Source organism: Myripristis murdjan, chromosome 11 (assembly GCF_902150065.1).
Source record: "Myripristis murdjan chromosome 11, fMyrMur1.1, whole genome shotgun sequence".
Lineage (NCBI taxonomy): Eukaryota > Metazoa > Chordata > Actinopteri > Holocentriformes > Holocentridae > Myripristis > Myripristis murdjan.
Window position 1 is genome coordinate 17,601,521 of NC_043990.1, and position 23,566 is coordinate 17,625,086.

General features: G+C 42.0%; 2 protein-coding genes across 3 annotated transcripts; both read right to left on the reverse strand.

The window, feature by feature from the left end:
• Positions 1 to 327: 327 nt before the first annotated feature.
• On the reverse strand, positions 328 to 8,619 carry adnp2b (ADNP homeobox 2b). 2 transcript variants are annotated; one of them, XM_030064434.1, is made up of 5 exons: positions 8,345 to 8,619; positions 7,212 to 7,310; positions 6,923 to 7,044; positions 5,852 to 5,956; positions 328 to 4,553 (listed from the first exon to the last, which is right to left on the reverse strand). In XM_030064434.1, exons 3-5 carry the CDS (start codon positions 7,028 to 7,030, stop codon positions 1,827 to 1,829), a joined length of 2,940 nt encoding a protein of 979 aa, XP_029920294.1. In that variant the 5' UTR covers positions 7,031 to 7,044; positions 7,212 to 7,310; positions 8,345 to 8,619; the 3' UTR covers positions 328 to 1,826. The 2 variants fall into 2 exon arrangements, with proteins under 2 accessions (XP_029920294.1, XP_029920295.1); XM_030064435.1 differs by having other exon boundaries at positions 8,498 to 8,616.
• A 3,472-nt stretch (positions 8,620 to 12,091) lies between these two features.
• Positions 12,092 to 19,816, reverse strand: azin1b (antizyme inhibitor 1b). The gene is made up of 11 exons (XM_030064436.1): positions 19,632 to 19,816; positions 18,559 to 18,702; positions 17,914 to 18,113; positions 17,323 to 17,496; positions 16,804 to 16,976; positions 16,214 to 16,427; positions 15,829 to 15,903; positions 15,441 to 15,606; positions 15,182 to 15,297; positions 14,624 to 14,841; positions 12,092 to 13,727 (listed from the first exon to the last, which is right to left on the reverse strand). The coding sequence occupies exons 3-11, from the start codon at positions 18,013 to 18,015 to the stop codon at positions 13,652 to 13,654; spliced, it is 1,314 nt and encodes a 437-aa protein (XP_029920296.1). The 5' UTR covers positions 18,016 to 18,113; positions 18,559 to 18,702; positions 19,632 to 19,816; the 3' UTR covers positions 12,092 to 13,651.
• Between the last annotated feature and the right edge of the window lie 3,750 nt (positions 19,817 to 23,566).

Genomic DNA, 23,566 nt, shown 5'->3' on the forward strand with positions numbered 1-23,566 from the left:
CCTACAGCAACTTGAAATATCTTGCTATGCAGTTGGTCAGCATGTAGACTTTAAGCCTTTGTGTTTTTATATTAGTTCACACTGTAAAACATGCATAGTTGAAGACTGCATTAAAAGGTTCTCTGCACATTACAGTGGTTTCCCCATCACTTTTCTTAACAGCTTATCCCAGACAGGCCTGCAGCCGGGACACTGCGCGCATGTAAACGTAGTCAATGTGACGGGGAGGCAACTTTTTTTTTTCCTCAGGGGAATATCATAAACATGCTCATGAGTTAATGTCTCCTGACGGCATCAGTGTTTTATTAAATTACTTAAACAGTTAAATCCATTTGTCAGCCTTTTATTGTACATGTGTTGTCTTTATATTGATCACATCCCATAGTCTCTGTACCTGCTTTTCAAAGGACTAGTTGCCAGATTATGCCATATTATATATAAAGAAACATACCTTAGGTGCATGGGCACAGCTTGATTAAAAAAAAAAAAAAAAAAACAGTTTTTATTACAAATGAACAGTAAGGAAAAACTGCTTTCATATACTTTTACTAAAAGCAAACCACTGTTGTATGTCACAGCGGCCATGGACAGATTCAGATGCTGTGCCACTCCCAACTGTTTAGTTCCTCTAAGAATTTAGAAAATACAACAGGCATAATACAAAATCAACTGTCAGGAAAACAGCTATGAATAACACAAGATACATGGTGACACGCATATCAACATCCTATAACAGGTTTTCATGTTCTGTTGAATCTCTAAGGTAAATTTCAACGAAAGTCTATGCAAAAATGTCAACTTTAGAAATCACAATGGCACGAATTGGGTTTTAAATAACATGAAAAGCACATGCAAACAACATGGCCTGAGACTGAAAACCAAGTGTTCACTAGCTGAAGGAATTTAGTCATCTGAGAACTCTTCAAACATTTGTACATTCTTTGCAGTTCGGTTTGGATGACCACTCATCTGAAAAGTGCAGGGATTGGCGTTTGAGAATTTTTCCCTCTTAAATTATTCAAATATTGTTTCTGTTTACCTGCCCAGGGACTACAGATGGAAATTAACTCGTAGCTAAATTTGGTACAAAGCATATATTCGCTTTGAGCTCTATGTATTTTGTACATGGTCCCTGATATAAATAAATTTCATCAACTTAAAACGAATATAGGGGAAAACATAGATAACTAAGTCAGAACAATGTGGGGATTAAAAAAAAATAATGTGCTGTGAAATGTGACAAAGGGTGCAGTTTTCTCAAACGAAAATAATGTGTTGGTGTGTTGTGTTGGTGGCAATAAAAAAGGGTTTTGTAACACCTTAGCTCTACCTCGAGCACTAAAGTCATGTCATCAACCCATCACACAGCAGCAATGTACCACTTTTGGGACAAATGGGTGAATAAATGAATGGTGCAAGAAATTATAAAACAGCAGCCAGCAGTAGCAGGACAGTGCTTAACTTGAAGTCAGTAGCCATTGTTTGAATGAGAAACTGTAACCAGCTAAATAATGTTGCAGGTCCAAGGATTTACACAATCAACCATCACACATGTTATTCATATTTTATGTATTTTCCATACTGTATTGTAGGGGCCATTGGAAAAAAATGTCCAATGCGGGCTACAACAAGAAACAGCACTCTGTTACAGTCAACATGTATGTTGGGAAATACACAGTTTGCACTGCGTAATATTAAAGTTCTCTGGTGTGAACACAACACAAGGCCATCATTTAAGCATCTGTTTTTCCTCCTATGAAATCACAGACATCTACATGTGCATCGTTTGCCATTTGAGGCTGTTCTTTTGTCTCCGATTGTTGAAGTCATTCCATCGGCTCCGACTCCATCACATTCTCATCAGCGCTTTCTTCCACCGGTTCTAATTCTTTGTGCTTGTTTGTCTGCTCTGACACTTCAGTGGGCTGCACCTCTGGGATCAAAAGGTTGTGCTTGACTTTGCTCAATTCGGTCATGTTGAAGCCGAGGAGAACTACAGCAGTGCTCCTCTTGAGGCTCTTCATGCACTTGCTGCGCTTGTTGCCGAAGTGGGCCGCCAACTCCGCTTTTGTGAGTGTCAGCCTTTTGCACAGCTCTTCGGTTTCAACTTTGGTCGCATAGGGGTTCAGGTGAAAGTATCTGGATATGAAGTCTCTGCGCTCCTCAGCGGAGCGGCGTTCAACTACAGTGGGCTCCAGCACCAGCTTCACTGTGGGGTCACTGTGAAACTCGGGCTCAGGTGGTGCCATCAACTTCTCTTGCTCCCGTCTCCTGCGCATGGCTGCCCTTTCTTCTCGTTCCCGCTTGTTGGCCTCCATCACCTCCTTCCACGCTGCTTCCAGCCTCTTCTTGCACTGCAGCTCTGCCTCTGATTCTGGAGGCGCCTGCGGAGGCTTCATGGTGGACACAGTTGGAGTCACCAGAGGTGGAGCTGGAGCTAGAGTTTGTTTCATAGTGACCGCTTGTGGCATTTGGAGGAAATACAGTCCTTGTGGCTGACTGATCTGCTCAGGTGGTTTTGGTGTCTGTCGTGGTCTTCCTCTTGGTATATCATTACTTTCTATAGTCTTAGGTGGTTCTGGTTGTTTGGGTGAACACCGGCAGCGCTGAATGTGGAGCATTACAGCCTGCTGCGTGACCTTACCTGTGTACACGCCATTGCAGTAAATGCACTTGAACGCCTCTGTGTTGAGGATAGCATGGATGGTGGGCGCTACAAAGTGTTTTTGTTTCAAATGCTGAAGGTGTTTAGCTGCATTCTGGAACTTCTCATCACAGAAGGGGCAGTAGGCGCTGTTGATTTTCACAGGAGTCTGGCAGATTTCTGGCTGGCTGCTGGGCAGCATCTTCAGGAAGATGAGGTCAAGCGAATTTGTTACCAGGGCCAAGTTGACCTCGTTATCTCCTAGGACCTCTTTTGGTGCAGTGGTGTTGACGTCAAAGTAAGGGAACAGGATTCTCCCAACATTATTTGTGTACACCCTGTACTCCCGCCTTATAAAGTCGCAGTATGCTTTGTTCGTAGGATTGTGCTCCTTTACATGTTCAACAAGTTGTTTGATGGAGAAGAACAGTGATGAACAGTACAAACAATTGAGGCCATGCAGCAGGTGTTGGAATACACCCTTTTCTGACAGGAGAATTTTGCACATTAGGCATTTCACAGTTTTGTCAGGCATTTTCTTCAAAAATGGTGCTCGGGCAGCCACACTTTCAGACTTGGATGTAGTAGATTTAGTCTTATGGGCCACCTCTGTGTGCATGTCATAGACATTGGACGGGAAGAGTTCATTGCAGAGAGGACATGTAATCCATTTCTTAGTTTGCAACGCAGAATTACTAGCTGGCTCGACCGGCTTCAGAGGTGTACTTGTGCTCTGAGAGACGGGCATTGCTACCTGTAATGGAGCAAAAGTGTATGTTGGCATGCCATTCACCTTGTTGCCTGTGGGGATCAGGTGACTCAGTAAGGACTGAGAAGTCAGCATGGTGCCTTGTAAGGTGAATTGATTTGATGGTACCTTTTGGGGAACCACAGCCGGCTGAGATGCAGAGCTAGTTGCCACTGTCACGTTGGCCTGCAGTCCTGGTGGGAGGAGGATTTGCGAATTCTGTGGTGGCTGCCCTGGGAGCAGCGGCGAGGGAGCTAGGGCCAGTGGCGCCTGTTTCAGAGGCACATTAGACATTGTGGGAAACTGGACCATAGGCGCTCCTTGGGGCAAAGCACTCTTGAGGGCTATAGTGGCACCAGGCTGAAGCAAACCTTTAGCCTCAGCACTAGCCAGCTGCACCAAGGCTGAAGCTTGAGGGGGCAGAAATGCCTGGTTGGTCCCGGGGGTACATATCAAAGTGGTGCTGCTTGAAGCTCCTTGTACTTGCTGTAACGTCACCACTGTCCCAGGCTGCTGGCCGTTATTCGGTAAAACCAAGGGCCTACTACTGAATGCTTGAGGTTGCTGTGGTTTTGGGGCAATACTTGGGAATGTCACAAACACACCATTCCCATTTGGTGTTGGTTTAATGATGTAATTCTTGTTCTCAGTAATCATACCTTGTACTTGTGTGTTGACCCAATAGTGTGATGGTTCAACCAGCATGTGATGCAGCATTTGGTCCAAATTTCCAGTGATGACCTTGCACACCTTGCAGAAATATGTCTTTAAAGTAGTCGTTCCATGCACTTGTACTCGGTATCCAATAAACTGTTCTGCTAAACTCTCAAGGTGCTTGAGAATGACATGCTTCTTCATAGCAAAGATAGAAGAGCTTGGGAATCCACATTTGCGACACTGATATCGCTCATTTCCACGATGGGTGGGTAAAGGCCCATCCCTTGCTGGTCCTGCATGAGCGGTGAGCATGGAGTGGAAGAACAGCATGTGCCTCTTGACAGCCCTGGGGTGGCCGACATAGTGGCACTGAGTACAGGGAGCCAGTGCACAGACCGACCGCTCATACTCATGGTTGCGAGTGACGTGACTCTTGAAGTTGTAGATGCTCCGTGTAGAATACTTGCACAGGTTGCAGCACAATGCTCGAGACCGGTATGGCCACTAAACAGAACACAATAAACAAACAAACAAACAAACAAAAAACAGTTATACATCATTTCAGGTTAAGGCTGAACCAAATTTAAAAGTCCTTGGGAAGCGGTAAGGTTAGTGCAAACCACAGTAACAAATGTCTCAGCATTACTCTCAAAACAACAGACAATGTTACCCGAGCCAGAGGCCAGGAGATAAATGACAGAATATTAGTTAATACTCAAAGTCTTGAAAAATTCTGTAAAAGGAGCATGAACATGGAGTTTATGTTGCACTTATTAAAAACAGTTTTGTGGGCACCGCCCAACAATGTAGAAATGTATTTTATTTTTTATAAGTCTAGTAAAATTTTCACAAATTGATCTAACAGGAGATTATGTAAAGCCTACGCTGTTGCACAATGGATGACTGCACAACAGCATGGGCTTTATTTAATTGAAGCCTCTCCCCAAAGGTGAGAAGAGGGACATTTTTCACCAAAATATGTTTAGCTTTGAATTAAGTTACAACATGCTATTTGAAAGTACGGTGGATTTATTTATGTTCTGCTCAGTTAGTTAGAAAAGTATACACCGAATAGTATATATCTTGAAATTACTTTGCATTGTTATTATATATTTGTACTGGTTAAGTCACTTTTATGGGCGAACGCGCGCTGTGTCAGTCGGGGTACAGTTTTCAGCCCAAATTGCACGCTAGTCAGGCAGTCCTGTTTCAACTGCAGTGGAAATCGATAGCCTTACTCATATCCATTCCAAATATTATTATTATTATTATTATTATTATTTTTTTTTTAAATAAATAAATAAATAAATCAGTCAGTAAGGATTAAGTCTGTTCTGTTGTAAACATGTGGGCATGTAAAGCCCTTTGAGACTGTAAACAGTGATACTGGGCTCTTAATAAACTTGAACTTGAATAACTGAAGCCTAAGGAGCATTCACAAGAAAGGGTCTGTGGACGTGGCGGATGTGTGAGGATGGCAAATCCATAGTATCCATCAGACTTTGTCTGGGGGAGAAAATCAGCCGTACACACACACACTAGCATGCACTGGAGGAATACATACAAAACAAACAAACAAACAAATACAAAAAAATGTGGTAAATACAGTTTTGTTAAAAGATAAATTGCAGATTTGCAGTACACAGCTCCAACCTATGACAGGATACCAACATTATTCACACACAAACCTGGTGTGCCTCGAAATTCAACACTCTTTACCTTTTAACAGAGGTTTCATCCAAAAATGGTCATAGACACATTAAAAATCAAGGCTGCCATGTGGAGCAAAGTGTCACATTCACCTTTTTCCGCAGTTTGCCATTGAATCCATCTGTGAGATCAACCCACTCGGTGTCCTGAAATGCCTCCTCTTCATGCACATTTTTCTCAGACTTTTCTCTTAGATCCTGTACAAAGACACACAATTATGACTTAGGGCTGCACTGCTGCTGAAATGATAGGTGGAGTCGCTCCGCTGAACTGACAAATAGTTAAAATGACTACAAACCACAGGTGAAACCAGTCAAATCTAACAGCGCTGAGGCATGACTGATATCATCAACCTGACACACTCTGCTTATCAAGTGTTACAACAGAAATAACTCCATTAGCCTCATGTTTACTGAATAAAATTTACATACAAATGCAAGTAACTGTTGTAGTGTTAGAAGACATGGGTGGCAGATTACAAGTTGATGACTCTTGCTGTCCATGCACTCCATCCTGCTACTCTCCTGTTATGTTTTCTCCTTGAGAAAACATAACAGAATCCTTGAGACAATAATAAATCCTTGAGACAATAATAACAAGCCTTTTGGAGGCAGGCTGTTGTGACTACCGCCACTGGATCGAACACAAGCCAAAACACCTAATGCACCGACTACATCATCACCAAGAGAGAAACACTACCACCACCCCACTGTTTTGCAGCTGTATGAAACAAGTAATACAGAGGCTGCCTTACACACAGTGGAAACAAGTACTCTATAACACCTGTCAAATGTTGAGTTCTGCACATTTAGAGACCCCATGAAATGGACTCTTACTTTCTTGATTTTTCCTGTCGAAACGTTAAAACATTTGAGCGGGACATAGTGCAGACGGGTATCATTCTCAAGTGCAAACCAATAGAATCAAGGGAGAAACACAATTTTATTTGAAGGCACACGTGGATGATCTGTGAAGGTTTCATGGGTTGAAAATCTTAATATCACTATTCAAGAGACTGTTTTATAGGAACTAGGGGTCATGTGAGGTCATTTCATGGGGACTTTCAGTAAATAATTAAGTCTCAAGTTTTCAAATTTGTGACTTAAGTCAGACCAAAGTCTAATTAATACCTCTGGGATAACATCTCTGGGATCATGGCATACCTTCAGAAGGTTCTGGCAGTCCTCAAGGCCAATCTCACACAGGATGTTTTTCACTTTCCTCCGTGTTTTTCTAACCTTATCAATGTTTTCCACCGGAAGCTGAAACATTATTCCTCAGAATCCTAATAAACATTAAAAGAAAGAGCGCCAAGTCATGTTTTAGAGCATCAAATTGTGTGAATACTAAAGCAGACCATGTGCAAATTGGATAATGATATCAATAATATGACAAAAAATATTGTGCAATATAATAAGTTGCAATATATGAGGCTATTAAGTTGTACACCACCTTTTCTCCCAGGTATTTGATGCCGGGGTCTGCGTGTCCCCCTCCTGGAGCGCCACTTCACCGCTCCTGCTGCTACAGTCCAGATTTGTGCCTTTCTCTCTGCACAGGAGAAAAGCCATGTCAAACTCCACTGAGAAATTCGTCATTTTTACATGACACCTTACTGGCAAAATTACACACGCTCCAACACATGCGTTACGCTCCAACATTACGCGTTAGTAAGACTCCGTGTTGACTTCGGCATGTGTGTGATCCTCCAAGCAGCCTTAATTTCCCTGAAATGTCGAGTTTAAGTTGCGCCGCTAACCCCTTACGCCTGACTATTTTGGTGCCGTTATCAAAGCGGGCACTTTAATGCAATAAAAGCAAAGGGAAACGGCGAAAGGCATATAGAGGCAATGCAGTTGGCTGCTTTTAGCATTACACTGCTGCACGGGATGCAAACCAGCAGCCCAAGTAATATTCCCAGCGAGCAACCACTGTATCAATGAAAAGTAGTCCAATGAAAACATATCTGGAAACAATATATGACTGTATCACACAAAACTACGGCGGGACTTGCAACATGAAATTATCTTCTACCTTTGCAAAAAAAAAAAAAAAAAGAAGAAGAAGCAAGCATCTGTAACATTCACAGTAGTATGTTAATATTATATTGTAACATAATAGTGTAACATAACACATCGCCGGGCCTGTGAACTACCACACAAATGCTATGATACATTTTAGAGGGATGTCACACAAATATCACAGCAACTCTGAGCCAGTCTGTGCAAGAATATTATAGCGATACCACAGCAGCTGAGCACAGAAACGGTGCGATAAGGTTACTAGAGAGCAGCCCACACACTACACATCCACAGAGGGTTACCACAGAGGCTGTGTGCTGATGGGCTGGGCTGGCGTAGCATCTTATCCTGTTGAATGTCTCAGTGCCGGACTAGTTAACGTGAGCTAACGCCGCAAACGGGTTTGACACAATAATATTGACATGCATGCTAACGCTAAATGTGTCAGACAGCATCAGTGAGGAGCTCGGTCCGGCGTGCAGGAGGCAGGAGACCGGCTCGGCTGTGCGGAGCCAACGCCGCTCGCCTTTTGGAGGATGCTCACAGATAGCTCATGTTATTTACCTGGGACGTGGTTTAATTTCCAGGCTAGTTGTCGCTGTGCCACCGTGAACGTCTCAATCTACTTTCCCTGGCGCCGCGTGCGCGTACGTCGCTACTTCCGCCGCGAACGATGCACACGGACACTCAGCCGCGCATAATCCAGGGAATACGCACCATGTAGGGCAAATACGCTCAAATATGAATAATGATGTTCGATGATCCTGTCGGGGATTAAGTTATATTTGATCGAGCTTTTGTCCCCTTTTTCCTGTTGAGGAAAAAAATGGCGCTCAACTTCAGGATCTGACGTAGGAGCCCTAATTTGCATAGTGTACAAAGCAACCAATCAGGCTCCTCTCCTTCTAAAACTGAATAACTTTTTTATGCTAAACCCACACTTGTAGCCACTCTTCCAGACTCCCTTGGAGTCAATTTGTGAGCATAACTGTCAGTTGAGTGTGACATAATTTCATAATTGGTCTGTTAACTCCATTTGTGACATCCCACATCAAATAGCTAGGTCTGTGGGCGTGGCCACAGCGACCCCCATAGACAGTCACGTGGTTTCTGCATGCGCTGACCAATGAGCTGTCGAGAAAATGAGCTAAATGGGCGGTCCTCTAGGCATTCAGTGATGACGTCATATCATGCTACTTTTTTCAGCCAATGACATTAGTCCCACATTTTAATTCTAGGAGCAGGTAAATATAGGCAGCTTTGGTGTTATTTGGCCTGCAGGAAATCTAAAAGTTTAGCTAGCCTGTTGAAACTTTGTTAAATAATATGACAGATGAATTGATAAAAGAAAATATAGCTAGCAGCAACTGCAGTGAAGGATGGAAACCTTTTTTCATGCTTTGTTGCATTTGAAGGCCTGGGTTATATGAATTTTGATGATTCGGACTCACCTGTTCGCCTGGCAGGTACTGAGGCCTGTTCATTCGGAGAGAAATCCACTGCCGCTCAAATTCATCAGTATGCCGGTCTACAGCTTCCTTGTGGTCAACTACTGTACCTGCAACTCCATAATCTACAATTCCACCGAGACTGACATGTTTTCTCCTGCCCATCCCAATGAACAAAGTGCCCACATGTCAATAAAGTGCTGTAATTTCAGTCAACGCACAAACACACAGTGCCACTCCATTTGTGTGGTCATTTGCCCTTACAGCTCCATTGCAATTTGATTTATTTCCATTAATAGCCAAGGAAAATAGAGGCGGAAGCTCAGCGTGCTAGAATAATTTAATTTGGGCCAGTTACTAAGCTGACCAGGTGAAGTCGCAGCTAGTTATGTGTTCCGTTGTGCCCTTGAGTAAGGTGCTACCTGCCAGGACTGATTGAACTTCATGGGTTAATAATGAAGCAATGCAGGTATTGACATGCATGATTTTTTACTCTCGAAGCGACCGCACCGTGGCATTTCTCAGCCAGGCAGGCCATAAGAGAATGAGGAGATGGCTGAGGCTCGCCGGAGTTACATGACAGCGTCTCTGAGCCGAAAGAGAGAAAGAAAGGGAAAATGATGATTCATAATGTCAGGCCCTCTCTGTGGAATCGGTTTGCGCCATCAGACCAGTTGAATCGAGTGCTCAGCCTAGTCCTGCTGAACATGCAGTTAAGACAGTCGAGTATATGAATATCGATTGATAGATTGATTGATTTGCCAATGGTAAAATACACACAAAATAACCCAAACACAACTACACAATAATGAAATACACCATATAATGTGTCACAGTCCTCAGTTTTTGGTGTTCCATGTTGAACAGGACATGTAATGGCAAAGGAAACTTTTCATTTTGCACTAATCTTTCATTTGTAGTCTTATTTTGAATCATGTCTATGCTGTAATAGACCAGTGAGCTGTCCAAGTTGCCTTCTGCACAATGCATGCTGGGATAGGCTCCAGAGCCCTCCAGAGTAAACATTTATGGAAAGTGAAGGAATATATGAATGAATGAAATCAAAATAGCATTTGCTCATCACTTTTTAATGTAGATAAAAGATACCATGACACCATATTGTATTGTCTTCAACAGAAATAAACGAATATACTGTAAATGTCATAGATTATCTGTGAAAATGTATGTATGAAGTGTTTGGTTGCGATTCATGTATGTTTCACACCAAGTTTCCCCAGAGACTGTGGATACATTTTCACCCGACAGTGGCTTTTATATCGCTCCAATGAGATGTGCATCCATCTTTTATGAACAATGAGTGAGCAGAGGAGCCGACAGCCTCCGCCAGCAGGGATATTTCATGTTGAACACATCATTTGTAACTAATATGTTACAATATACGAATTTAGGTTAAAAACAACACAATCTGTGCATCCATCAAAACTGAAAGTTGTGATGCAGACTTCCTCCTAGGTAGTAGGAGAAAATGAAGCAGACAATCAACGACAGGAATAATAATAATAATCTATATTCTGTACATCATTTTGCTTTTTTTGTTTTTGGACAGGAGAGCTTTTCTGTAAAGTCTTAAAATGTTTCCTGGATGAAAAGAAGCATCTGGAAATGAGCTGATGAATAACATCAGTGATAAAATGATAAAGTGATAGTGATAAAGTGATAGGGCTCCAATACATTTTCAAAATTCCAGACTTCTCCAGACCTACATTTCCAGACATCTGAGCGTATTTTTTTCAGACTATGTTTAACATCTCATACTAGTGAGAGCTACATGTTTACCATGCATGTAAATACTCCCAACTGGACTGAAAGGGTTAAGATAGGCCATAATGAGTGATACTGGATATAGCTCATTATGGAAAGGTAGCTTCAATAAAGAACCAAACACAATATGAATCTTTTTTTTTTATTAAAGCTGCAGTGCTAAAAATAACAATGCAATGCAGCTCAGTTTTGGGGAGCTATCAGCAGGCTTTAAGTTGAATTCCTACTGTAAATAAAGTAATATATAGTTTACTATGGAACTATAAAGGATGTGCCTCCAGTGACTTTCCCCTCATTAGCTGTAGTAAGAAAATCCTGCGAACTTCACCCACAAAACTGACTGCACCTTGCTTTTCTGTTTTAGGATCCTTCACCAACCATTTTTTATATTTTGGATGGGCAAGCCATTTTTCAGAAAACTTACATTCTCCCAGCTTGTGGCTTTGCATGAGATGGCACAGCAGGTGCCAGTGGACAGGTGTTTGACACGCTCTGCCCCGCCCTCTCAGGGGACAACACTGAGCTGGCAGATCCAAATGCCGACAAATCCAAATAGGATGCTTATATGATTAATTTACTCTTGCAATTTCTCAATTACACTTTTTAGAAAACTGTTAATACAAGCTGTAGTCTGGAAATGCAAATGTATTTCATACTCTCTCCTTTTTCCCATACTTATCCAGACCTGGAAATCATCAAAATGATGTTCCATACTTTTTCAAGCTTTTCCAGACAGTGTATGAACACTTTACAGGAGAGAGCTTAGACAATGTCAAGGCCAAGAATCTTTTTATCTGGAGGGAAGATGACATGTTTACGGCTTTCCTCATTCCATCAGATACAGTGTGTAAGCTGTGATTCAAAACATCATGTGAGATAAAATCTGGTCCTGTGGTCAACTATATAAATAAACAGTATGAATTTGGATCCATGATGCTTCTAGTATTTTTCAGTACATTCAGGGTCAAAATCAGAGGAAACATAGTTTTAAATTATGTTAGCAAATGTTAAAAACATTTGTGTTGAAAAGTGTTGTGCCCAAACAACCCTCAGCCCAAAATATCACACATACACAAAGTAAATGATTTCAGTTAGATGTATTAATCACTTTCATTACTTTAACAAGCACAATTTACAGTCAAAAACAGGCTACGGTCCATTAGTGCCTTAGACAGCAAGTAATTAACAATACATTAGTCGTGTGTAACACACTGGGGCAGGATTCTTTAAAACCTGGAGTTCAGTCAGGTCACCTTTAATATAATTAGACATTTAGCTGTACAAGAGACTATATTACGTCCCTCATATAACTTCAGAGAGGCATGAGGAAGAGTTGCTGTCTACATAAACAGACCAGCTTGGTGTGCATTAGCCAAAACATCTGCTTTGCCTCAGACTGGTCTGTCTACAACTAGCATTTCTTCCATCTGACAGATACACATAGGTATACCTGCCATTTATAACACATTTATGTTTGAAATAGGCCCTTGTCTGCTGGTGGTAAAGCCTGTGTTCAGTGATGCTCAGTGGTTTAGGACTAATCTCTTTCCAAGGTACCCATGACACACTGATGTCCAGAAAAAACGGACTGTATTGTCTTAAATGTCACAGTAGTTGCTTAACCTACAATGGATTTTGTTCACTTAAAACCAGATCAATAACCAAGTTTAACCAAGAGGGAGTGCCTTACAGGGTGTAGCTTCACTGTATTCAAGCTATGGCTCAGAGCAGAGAAACTACCCCATACCAATTCCTTCATGCCTTTCGAGTAAAGGGAGAACACTGAGGTCACAAATGGCAATCACAGCACACAAAATTCATGTAGCGTTAAAAAACACATCAATATCCTATCAGGAAATACTGTTAGATGGGCCACAGTATACACTTGGAAAAAACAGACTTAAAGACAGAGCTTTCAGTATGTCCAAATGATCTCAGAATCCAATAAATAAGAAAAGGAAAAAAAAAAGCAAAAGTGAAATGCAGTAAGAAGTAGGTTATGTCATTGTGTCGCAATTTCATTTAAACTATGCGAGGTGAGGGCTCTAAAGTACAGAATCCACAGAAGGCATTGATTGTTTAAAATAGCTCTCAGAAATTATCTATAGACAAAACGTATTGGTGCTGAATAGACACAAGATTTTACAGGACTGTCAACAGGTAATCAATACAGAACAAGATTAATATCAATAGTACATTTATGTAAACTGGATTGGATTTAGGAAATAAAAACACCCCAAAGGTGGCGGGCGTTCCATCTCCGCAGAGTCGTCCACTTTGTTGCATAAGGTTTGCTGTTTGAGCATGGCCTGGAGTTCGTCTAGCTAACAGATTGTTTTGAGTCCAGCAGAGGGAGCAGCAAAGCAGGGGAGGGGCAAAACATGAGAACATCTTCCACAGAAAATTTTGGACACTTGAGGTATGGAACAACCAATTTTTCCTGTTTCCAGAGAAAGCTGGAAAAAAGGTCCAATTTCCTGGAAAAGATTCAGGACACTGCATTTTTCTGAGGTGGTTGGAATGTTGACCACGTTTAGCCCCGTTGCCCCCATTGCTACCCTCACCCCTCCTCTCATGGGACGAGAGTGGAGGTCAGGGTGTCTGTGCAATATAATCCGCTCTAGAGGGACAGAGGACGGGGTTACACACGGTACTTGACCATGGAGAAGTTCTTCATGGTGCTGTCCAGTGCCACGCCGGCCTCCTGCATTTCGTACCTGCAGGAAACACACAAAGCACTGAGATGAGCTCTCTATATATTCCTCACATTTCTGTTACATCCATATCATGATTCCCCCTTTGTCAACTGTAAAAAAAAAAAAAAAAAAAAAAAAAAAAAAAAATCACTGAATTTTCCATGACCTTCCATGAAAAAGATGAATTTTCTGTATAAACACTCCTCAGATTCAGAGGTTTATTCTGCGGGGCAAATGGCTGTAAGACAGTGAACACAGCACAATGGGGGAAAAAATTGTTTGGTGAATAACAAGTTACTGATTTTTCTTTTCAGTTGAGGTTGACTAAATTTGATGATGATAATTTATGAAATCCCAAGACCCATGGGATCCCTGTATAAAGACCCTTTTCGTAGTAGCTATTTTGACTTGAATAGCAAGTAAACACAGGTGTTACTAATGACATTAATTAAGTTTGTGCCAGGGCCCTGCTATCATGCATGCTGATGCTGGCTCACTGGAAAAGTCTCTGGTACACTTACAATGAAACAGTGCCTTACTCAATAACATTGGTAACACCTGTGTTTACCCTGAAATTTCACATCAAGACAGCTACTGTGAAGGGCTGTTGATATCCAAATACGTAATGAACAAGCCACTAGACACTCATTAGCATCCAGTTGTCAAAAAAGCATAAAATTGCACTAGAAAACAGAAACCACTCTAAAAGTGCATGGGATGGGTCCAAACAGCCTGATATCTTAAACCTGTGAAATTCCCAAACTTATGTTTCAGCCTATCATAAAGCACAGTGAAGCAGCACTTCAGTGAATACCTTAACTTTGTATTCCTTTTCACACATAATAAACGGCCAACACAAGAAAGAGGAGAATGAGACCAAAAGTGGCCCTCACACACCGAGTCCTGTCTTTACTCACCAGTCAGAGGTGGAGACAGTGTAGTAGACAGGCGGCTGGGGGCTGCTGGAAAGGCAGCTAAGCTCTTCCAGGCCGCATGCCCCCATGTTGGAGAAGAGCAGCCAGTCCCCCACGTTGAGCTCAGGCAGGAGGCAGCGTTCCACCACCTGGTCCAGCTCATCCAGTGATGGGCCCCACAGGCTGCTGGGATACACCGCCTCCTCAGCACGCAGGACATGCTGGACAGAGGAAAGTAAGTCGGCATCATAAGCAAAGACAACAGCCAGCTAGTTGGCAGATTGCCTTTTTGGTCAATTATATCACCGAAAAACAATGTGTAAAATGACCTTGTGAAATGTAACTCTTGAGGTCTGACGCTGTCATTTCTGCACTATTATGGCACAGTATGTTTAAGTGCTATTCTTGTTTAGAGGTCATGGCTCACTATCAAAGACAAATCTGATCCTGCTTCCGATCACTGCTCATAATGCATGGCCTCTTTTCCATTCAGCTAGAGTTGCTATCAGATGCTTGATTCAGCACTAAACGGGTTGAGCTCTGGGGTGGAGGCCTACTGACCTTGTGCACTGACGGGGCAGGGATGGAGCTTCCCAGCAGCTTGTGGCTAAACGAGCCGTACACACCCTCATTCATGTAGTACAGGAATTCAGGCTCCTCACTGGTGCTAAGCTCGTCTGAACAACAGAAGGTGACCATGTGAGAAATACAGAACATTGCACAGTACTTATAAACTGAAGAAAAATAAAAGTAAGAAGAGTCTGAGTTAGCTGGATGGGGTGAGAAAAAGAGAAGCCACCGAAAACAATTAGTATCTCACCTTGGGCTAAGCTGTCCCAGTGGTGGGTTACCACCTTCTTGCCAATCACACTGACAGCCAGGCTGAAAGCAGAGGCTACGTAGAAGCTGCCTGGCTGGGCCAGCACTTGCACACCAGACAGTGGGGAGAAGTAGGCATCCAGCAGTGGCCTGACTGCACACTCAACCTGCAAACACACACACACACACACAACAGGTATAATACAGCAGCAGTACAGGGGGAGCAAGGGTAAAACAACTTGGCCTTTGGACATACAGTATTTTCATTATTGTTCCTTCAGTTCTGTTTTACTTTTTAAGGGTGATTTCTTTGAAATGGTGAAAAAATTCTCATATGGTTAGTATCTAATAACATTTCAATGAACATGTAAGCAAGGCTGTTTGTTTACCTGTTTGAGCTGAAAATCTGAGCCAGTAAATCCACCACCAATATCCAGGATGTTCATGCTGAAGCCCAGCTCCGCCTGAACAGAACCAAACAACAGTAACATCAGTCACTATCCTTGACAGAGTAGAGAGTTTCAAAGAGAAACAATCTCAGTAAACTGATCTTTACAGGGTTCCAACACATTTCAAAATTTAGGACATTTTCAGCATCTTCATTTCTTAACTGCATCTGAAGACTTTCAAGACATGAGAATGATGCAATTAATCTGATTCTTGTCCATATTCCAGACCTATGAACAATCTCCATCTCTGCAACATGTTGTCTGTTATGAATGATACTGTAAGCGTATATTCTCTCCCTGCACAGTTTAAGTCTGCAGTGCTCACCCCCATGTCAAACACAGCACGGGCATCCGACAGTGCATGGGTGTAGGCCTGCTGAAGCTCCTGGCAGGAGGGGGGGATGTGGAAAGTCACCCCCACCACCTGCACCCCCAGGTCCCTGGCCATCTCCAGCAGGTGTCGGCAGTTCTTCAGAGAGCAGCCAAAAGCCATACTGGTCTCCGCTGCGTGGGCCTCAGTGGTCAGCTGCAGCAGCAACCTGGGAGACACACAACAAATATAAGCCAGGGATAACATAACAAACATAAAACTCATGTACTATGCAAAGTCAATGACCCCAAGACATTGAATAACACAGTGTGAGCTGCTATGTCAAGTCTAAGTCAAGACAAGTCTAAGTTCATTGACACATCAACAGATGTCCATGATTAATTCATCTGTGGCAGGACTCACACATTAGATCTGGAAAAGGTCAATATGATTGATCATTTTCCATTTTCGATTTTTGGGCCAAGGTTAAGATGGATTTATTTTCCTTAAAAGAGTAATTATATCTATCACATCTTTCCAGCTCTACAAAAGTGAGTAAAGATTAACAGGGAAAGAAACTGATGAAGCTGTCTTTGTTCACCTACTTTGCATTTGGGTGCAAGCGGGAGATCTTGCACAACTCAGCCTGGCTGTCACACAAGAGGTGCTGGACATTGTTCTTGGCAGCATGCTTGATGTGAGCCAGCTGCTTGCAAACACCAGACAGGATGATGTTTTCTGGTGGCACGCCATGCTCCAGTACCAGACTCATTTCAGCCTGGGTAAAGAACAGACACACGCCCTCAGATTATGAAGCAAGCAACAACGACCCAGAAAAATCTCAAAGCCTCATCAAACACATACAAAGGTTGAGTGTGTTACATAAATCGAAAAGACAGCAGATATTACGTGACTAGCAATCAATTGAGTGCTTGTCATATAATTGCCCCAAAATGTCAAGTGCTTTCGTAAGAGGATGAGCCATTGTCCAGTGATGCTCGTAGCTCCCACATACTCACAAGACAAGAAATTACAACACAAACATACTATACACCTTGTATATCATTTTCCTTACAGTGACAAGCCAACAAAGCCATCTGAATACAGTGAAACCAACAGCTTACCTTGTTGGTGCAGACGAACCCAAGGCCCAGGGAGGCTAGCACCTCGATGACTGCCGGGCTGTTGTTGCACTTGACGGGGTAGTAGGGCCGCAACTGTGGTGCCATGCTCTGCCAGCGTGTATGCTGCCGCATCAGGGCGCCCAAGTCGCCCACCACAAAAGCACTCTTCTCCACCTGAGGACACAAGATGGTAACAAAGGCAGCACTGAGTACATTTATGTCACAGGGTAAAGCCATTGGCAGCTCTGTCAGGGGAGGAAATGTACCCTTTGGAATGAACAGTATACTGTTGCTGACCCTGTGATTGAACAAAAAAACTATTCTGGGACTCCAAGATGTGTTGAATGAATAGGGCTGGTAACACTACTGGGTCAGGATTACACTGCTTATACCCATACAATCCCTTCAGACTGACAAGGTTATTTTAACAGGGACCAAGAGGATTTATGTGTCTCAACAATCAACAGGCGAAAAACAATATCAGATAAAGGGGTCGGGCGTCTTGTGAGTGGCCCATTGTTTTTACAAAGCACTTTGGCACCGAGCTGCAGTGGAGCAAATTTCAGTGAAAGGTCTGTGAGCTGTACTGACCAGAGCCTGCTCGCAGATGTGTCCATCAATGACATCTGCAAGGGTCACTCCTCCCTCCAGGAGTTCAATGATGTAGCTGGGTTTGTCAGTGAGTCCTTTCATCTCAACCGTAGTCCGCTAAGCCGACAATCATAAAGAACAGTGAAGCAAGTCACAGGGGTCACGACTGAGCCAGTGGGGTCCTGCCGGTATGCAACAAACTGGAAAAAGACAGAAGTAGAGAGGAAAACATATCAATGAGTGAAGCTTACAGTACAGTAACCCAGACATGCAGACATGGCACTGATGAACGCAAATACATTTGTTTTTACAATCGATGCCTGTAAAATATGCATATTCTTTATCTAGAATGTGTGTGCTCAATCATTTATTCAAAGCCACAGTAAAACTTCTTACACATGAGGAGCCTCACAAACTCCTGCCCAAGGATCAACACTTGATTTCCAAGGGACAATGTTTATCTAGCTTTAGTTTTAACTGATTTGCTTACTACGTATGAACCACAAAAACCATCCCATGCCCATTGCAGACATGTGAGATTACTCACACCTAGACCAACCAATTCTTCTCAAAACATGTTGACATCTGGATTTGTGTGGTTCTTTGCCACAAGTATGTGTGCAAACAAGGCACCCAGCTACTTACATGGACAAGTCAGGAGATGGACCTGTCCCGCTATCAGCTAGGATCCCAAGGCGGCTCAGCGTTGAAGTCAAAGTGCTCCCGGTAAAGAGCCGCCCCTAGGCCTTCTGGATAGCGGTTATACACCTGTGCAGAGACGGGTGAGCCCTGGAGGACAAGATCATATAATTTTAGAATTTAATGCACAGAACAGAAACTTTGCCAAATTCAAGTCTAGCATAGACAGAGCTGATACCATACATACACACTTATATACAACTGTCACACATGCTAGATTTCTTTTTTAACAAGGGAGAGCACACAGAGTGAAGCAGCTTTAGCTTTTCTGGCCAATCAACTTGGTCTCTTATAGGAATATCCGCTTTAATACGACTAAATTAAAGGCACTTTGGTCAAAACTTCACTGACATAATCGATACCTTAGGTAACTTGTCCGTTCGTTCACGTGGCTTTAGTCTGAACCCTATACACACGCTTTAATAATTAACTAAACTAAGAAAAGCAATCTAATTAGGCTAGTCGCTGATTCGCTATACACTTTAGTTCACGTTTTATTAATGGTCTTTTAAACTGCGCATGCGTTATGGTGGCTAAAATGATAACGGTAATAATACTGCAATGTATCATCAAAACAAGCCATGGTCAGCCATATCCTGACAGATTCAATGTGTCACGACATCTCGGGGGTAAAAAGGACAAGTTCCTCTGGGAGAAGGAAACACCAGCGGCGCTGTTGACATTTCTCGGTGCCTGCGAGCTAGCCTGGCTAGTAACACCGACTACACGTCGCTATGAAACGAGCTACCATTAGTAGACACTTCGTTTGGTTTTATAGCCCTCACAACAAACCACCATTTTACCTGTCGTAGAGTATATGAAATAAACATTACTCCAGGGTGATAATGTCGTTTCTTAGTTAACGAAGACTTCCGAAAACACAGCAACACATCGTGGGCAAACCCCGCTGAGTGCAATGAATCGGCCTGTCATGTGTGGCAAGGCAGAAAGAGCAGCCCGCCATGTTACACCGCCAGCTGAACCCGAGAAATTCAAGCGGAGTGCTCCGTGGTACTTACGTGAGATAACGGCCAGAATGTTTTAGAAAATCGTCTTCTCTTTTTCGGCGGAATTTTTAAAGAGTAGTGGGCACACCGATATAAGAAACAAAAAGGGCTATTTTTGCCATATGTTTGGACAACGGGTGAACGTCGGTTCGCTAGCTCTCTCTCTCTCTGTCTGTCTCTTCCTCGGCTGGTGGGTGGAGAACTACTGGCGACGACGGGAACTGAAGGAGGTAATCAACGGCCTGGGGGGCGGGGCCTCCGAGTTCAGATGCACCAATCACCTTCGCCCGTTTTGGAGTAAATACCAAATATGTATTTCCGAATAACGCAGAGGACATGGTAGATCTGTTGTGTTTATTCAGGTTACATAACCCCAAAACTTTCCATAGGTGGTAGCCCGTTATTAATCGGTCATCTGTGTCCCTGCGGTTTTAGTTATTATTATTATTATTATTATTATTATTATTATTATTATTATTATTATTTTGGAAGAGGGTAGCACTGAAATTACACTTGTTTACAGGTATATACTGTTGTACCTGCTGTAGTCTGATGAACTTAGAGCTACAGGGATACCAACTGCATAAACATGCGCACATTTCACACAATATAGTCACACTACTGGAAGTATGCAGTGTCCAAGAAGGGGCTTCTCGTAGAAAACAGCATGCAAGTTACCTACCATACATGCAAACAGAAAAAAAGTCACAGTAAGATTAAAAGTCTTACCTCAGGACAGGTCCCATTACCAAATTTCTTGTACACGCTGTAACAACAGTGCAGTAACACACATCTCTGGGTAGCTGAACCCATCAGACATTATCTACCGTCTGATTGCTGTAAAAATCAAGGGTGTGACTGAAACTTTGTACCCGTGTGTAAAGTTGGACAGAACATAAGAGCTTTTGGAGCATGGAGATAGACTTTAGCTTTGTTAGTTTGTTTTGTTTAGTAAAATGTTCACTTACAGTATTTGACACAGCTTTAAATTCCTAGACAGTGTGAAGTGCAATTATGGAAATATGTGGATAACAAAACATGCAAATCTTTTATAGCAACTAGATTTCTGTGAAATGACACATGCATACACACGCACACACACACACACACACACACACACACACACACACACACACACACACACACACACAGGCCTATATATAGACTTTTCTGATGAGGCAGAAGCACAGCCATTGTAGAAATGACATGCATCAAGGTTCACGCTGATAATATGCAAGAAAACAAGTCACTTAACATGACTGGCTTGAAAGGTAATTGCTCACATTAATAAATCCTTTCTGGATGCATTAGCAGTTATTTAGATTTTCCTTTTTTTGAAATCTGCATTACAAACCTATCTGAGGTTGCAAAGATGCCAGCCGAGTCAAGCATTAACAAAACAATCATCTTAACTATGATAACTATGATGGTCTGCTTCCTGATATGGTGCGCGCTGAAGATATTTCATCCCTGACAATACTTGTTTTCATCAAGTGTATTGTACTGTATTCCTCCATCCTTGAATACAGTTATGACTGTGAGACTATAAGGGGAGTTGAGAAAGTTACAGGACCAAATGCCTCTGAATCTTCTCACCTGGACAATCACACTGAATCACAACCTTTCCACAACCTTTGTGAATTTGACTCTGTGTGTGCTCCTTAATGGATTTTGAAGTTACATTATCAACATTGGGTTGACACTATAATCTGCCATTAATCTGCTGTTATTCTTGATTTGTACAGAACTGGAAATATAAGGAGAATAAACTATTTTTTTGGGCACTGCAAAAACACAACAACCAAAATGTCTCTGTGTCTCAGCAATGCCAGTACACTTGTTGAATCTCACTGTGTTCCCACCAGAATTTCAAGGAATGCAAGGGATTATTTCGATTTAGGAGCTTATTGAATATTTTGTTGATTAGTGTCTAAGCCTTTGACACATTCACTTTCAAACACTACATTACCCTATTCAAGTGTGAAAACTGAATGTTTTATGTAGTAAGATGTTGATGAGACAAAAACTCGCTGAACGTGGCGGTCAGGCGTTCAGCACACCGCTGATGGAATGGCAAGAGAATGTATTTTTCCAGCATAAACCCTCCCTGCAGCCACCTCAGTTGTATACTTTATCTTTCTGTGGCATCAGAAATATGCTGTGTCTGTGACAGTTTATGTGTATTCAAAGATACCTTATCTCTGTTTTACGACGTCACATTAAGGGACACTGCGTTCACAAACAGTGTGGCCTAGAAAACATTGGATTCTGAGCAGCGAGGGAAGCCCAGTGATGCAAGACACTCATAGTGTGAAGGCTGGAGGCGGCCTGGCCTTCTTTACTATGTTTAGAAACCAAGTGACTGGGTGAAATGTAAAGTTTGGAGCTGTTTGGTCATGCCAGTGGCCCTGATGTGTCAAACAGAGCATGATTAATTGATTAAAATGTCTCTCTGAGAAATAATGACATTGTTATAGTTCATCGTAGGGACATTAGAAAGTTGATAATGAGGCACAGTGTTTTGTAAATGGTTTATCCAGAGTGTATGTACCACCATATATTTCATTACGAAGACTGTTGACATGCAAGCACTTTGCAGCTGGCCACCAAATTTATTCACTTATTTTTGGAGTCATCAACTGAACAACAGAGGGAAATGCTCAAATGAAGTAGTACTGATCTATGTTTGTCTATTTGTTTGATTTTCATGATTGCTTGGTAAATCTGAGATATGTTTATTGTTTGTAGGCTGGGCAGAAAGGAAGTATGCATAGACTGAGATTGTATTCAGTATCAAGATAATGCACATGATTCGCTGAGGATCTCAACCAGTTGAATTTGTGAGTACTAAAATAAGAATCGCCTGTTTCCTAATGTGGATCCACTCAAAGGCAAAATTACTGTTAAGTTATGCAGTAAATGCATTTTCCCACAAGAGGTCAATGTTGAGAGGCACTGAGCTCTCAAAACAAACACTTGTGCTGCCTCCATGGACCGTCGGAAATATTGTGATGACTGTTGAAAGACAAATGTATAACAAAACACATCGATAAGACGTTTGAGCTTTGAACTTTGTTTCCTTAACAATTCATAAATTGATCTATGCCAGACTTAATGCAATTATTTAATAATTTATTTGACCTCTATCTGCTCTGTGTATGCAAATTATTGCACTTCATCCATCAGCACACCCCATTTCAAGTCTATAACAAGTCTATAACCGTTATTTGATTAACTGATTAACTGTAAATTAATCAACATTAATTAGTTTTTGCGAACCCAAAGTAAAGTTGTACATCATACTGAGTTGTTGCTAAGTAGTCCCTTATTATTTCATCAATATCTTATGATTACTTCCCCTTTTGTGCCATCTCAAGTGATGAAGAAATATGGGAGTACCTTCTCTGGCTTACTAGCAGTTAGATACTCATTTGTTCTCCATTTCTTCTCTGGCAACTACTCAAAATTTTTTATACCTTGTTGTTAAGTGCTAACTCCTAAGCCTTCCTTGTACCATCCAGTAGCCTGCAAGTGTATAGGTTAATTGCATGATTTTTCCATCTTTGGCTGTGGAGAAGATAGATTATCAAGTCTTTCTGAGTCAAAATTTTCAAGTCCAAGTGAAGTCACATCTCATTGGTGTTAAAGGTAAAGTCAAGTCTTTCCTGATTCTGTCCAGTCTAGTCTAAAGTAATCAAATTTGTGACTTGAGTCCAGATCAAGTCCAAGTCATGTGAGTCCAAACCTGTTATAAATACCTTTTATTTGGGAAATAAGCATTTTCAGGAACTGTGGATGCTCAGTAGACGATGAGTACCCTGTATACACCAATACCTGATGTAAAACTTGATGAAGGAAGCATTTTGCTGATACAAACGAATGAAAATACATTTTGTTATCTTTAGTATATCTAATGTTGATATTTCGAACCGCACGCATTTCTGGAA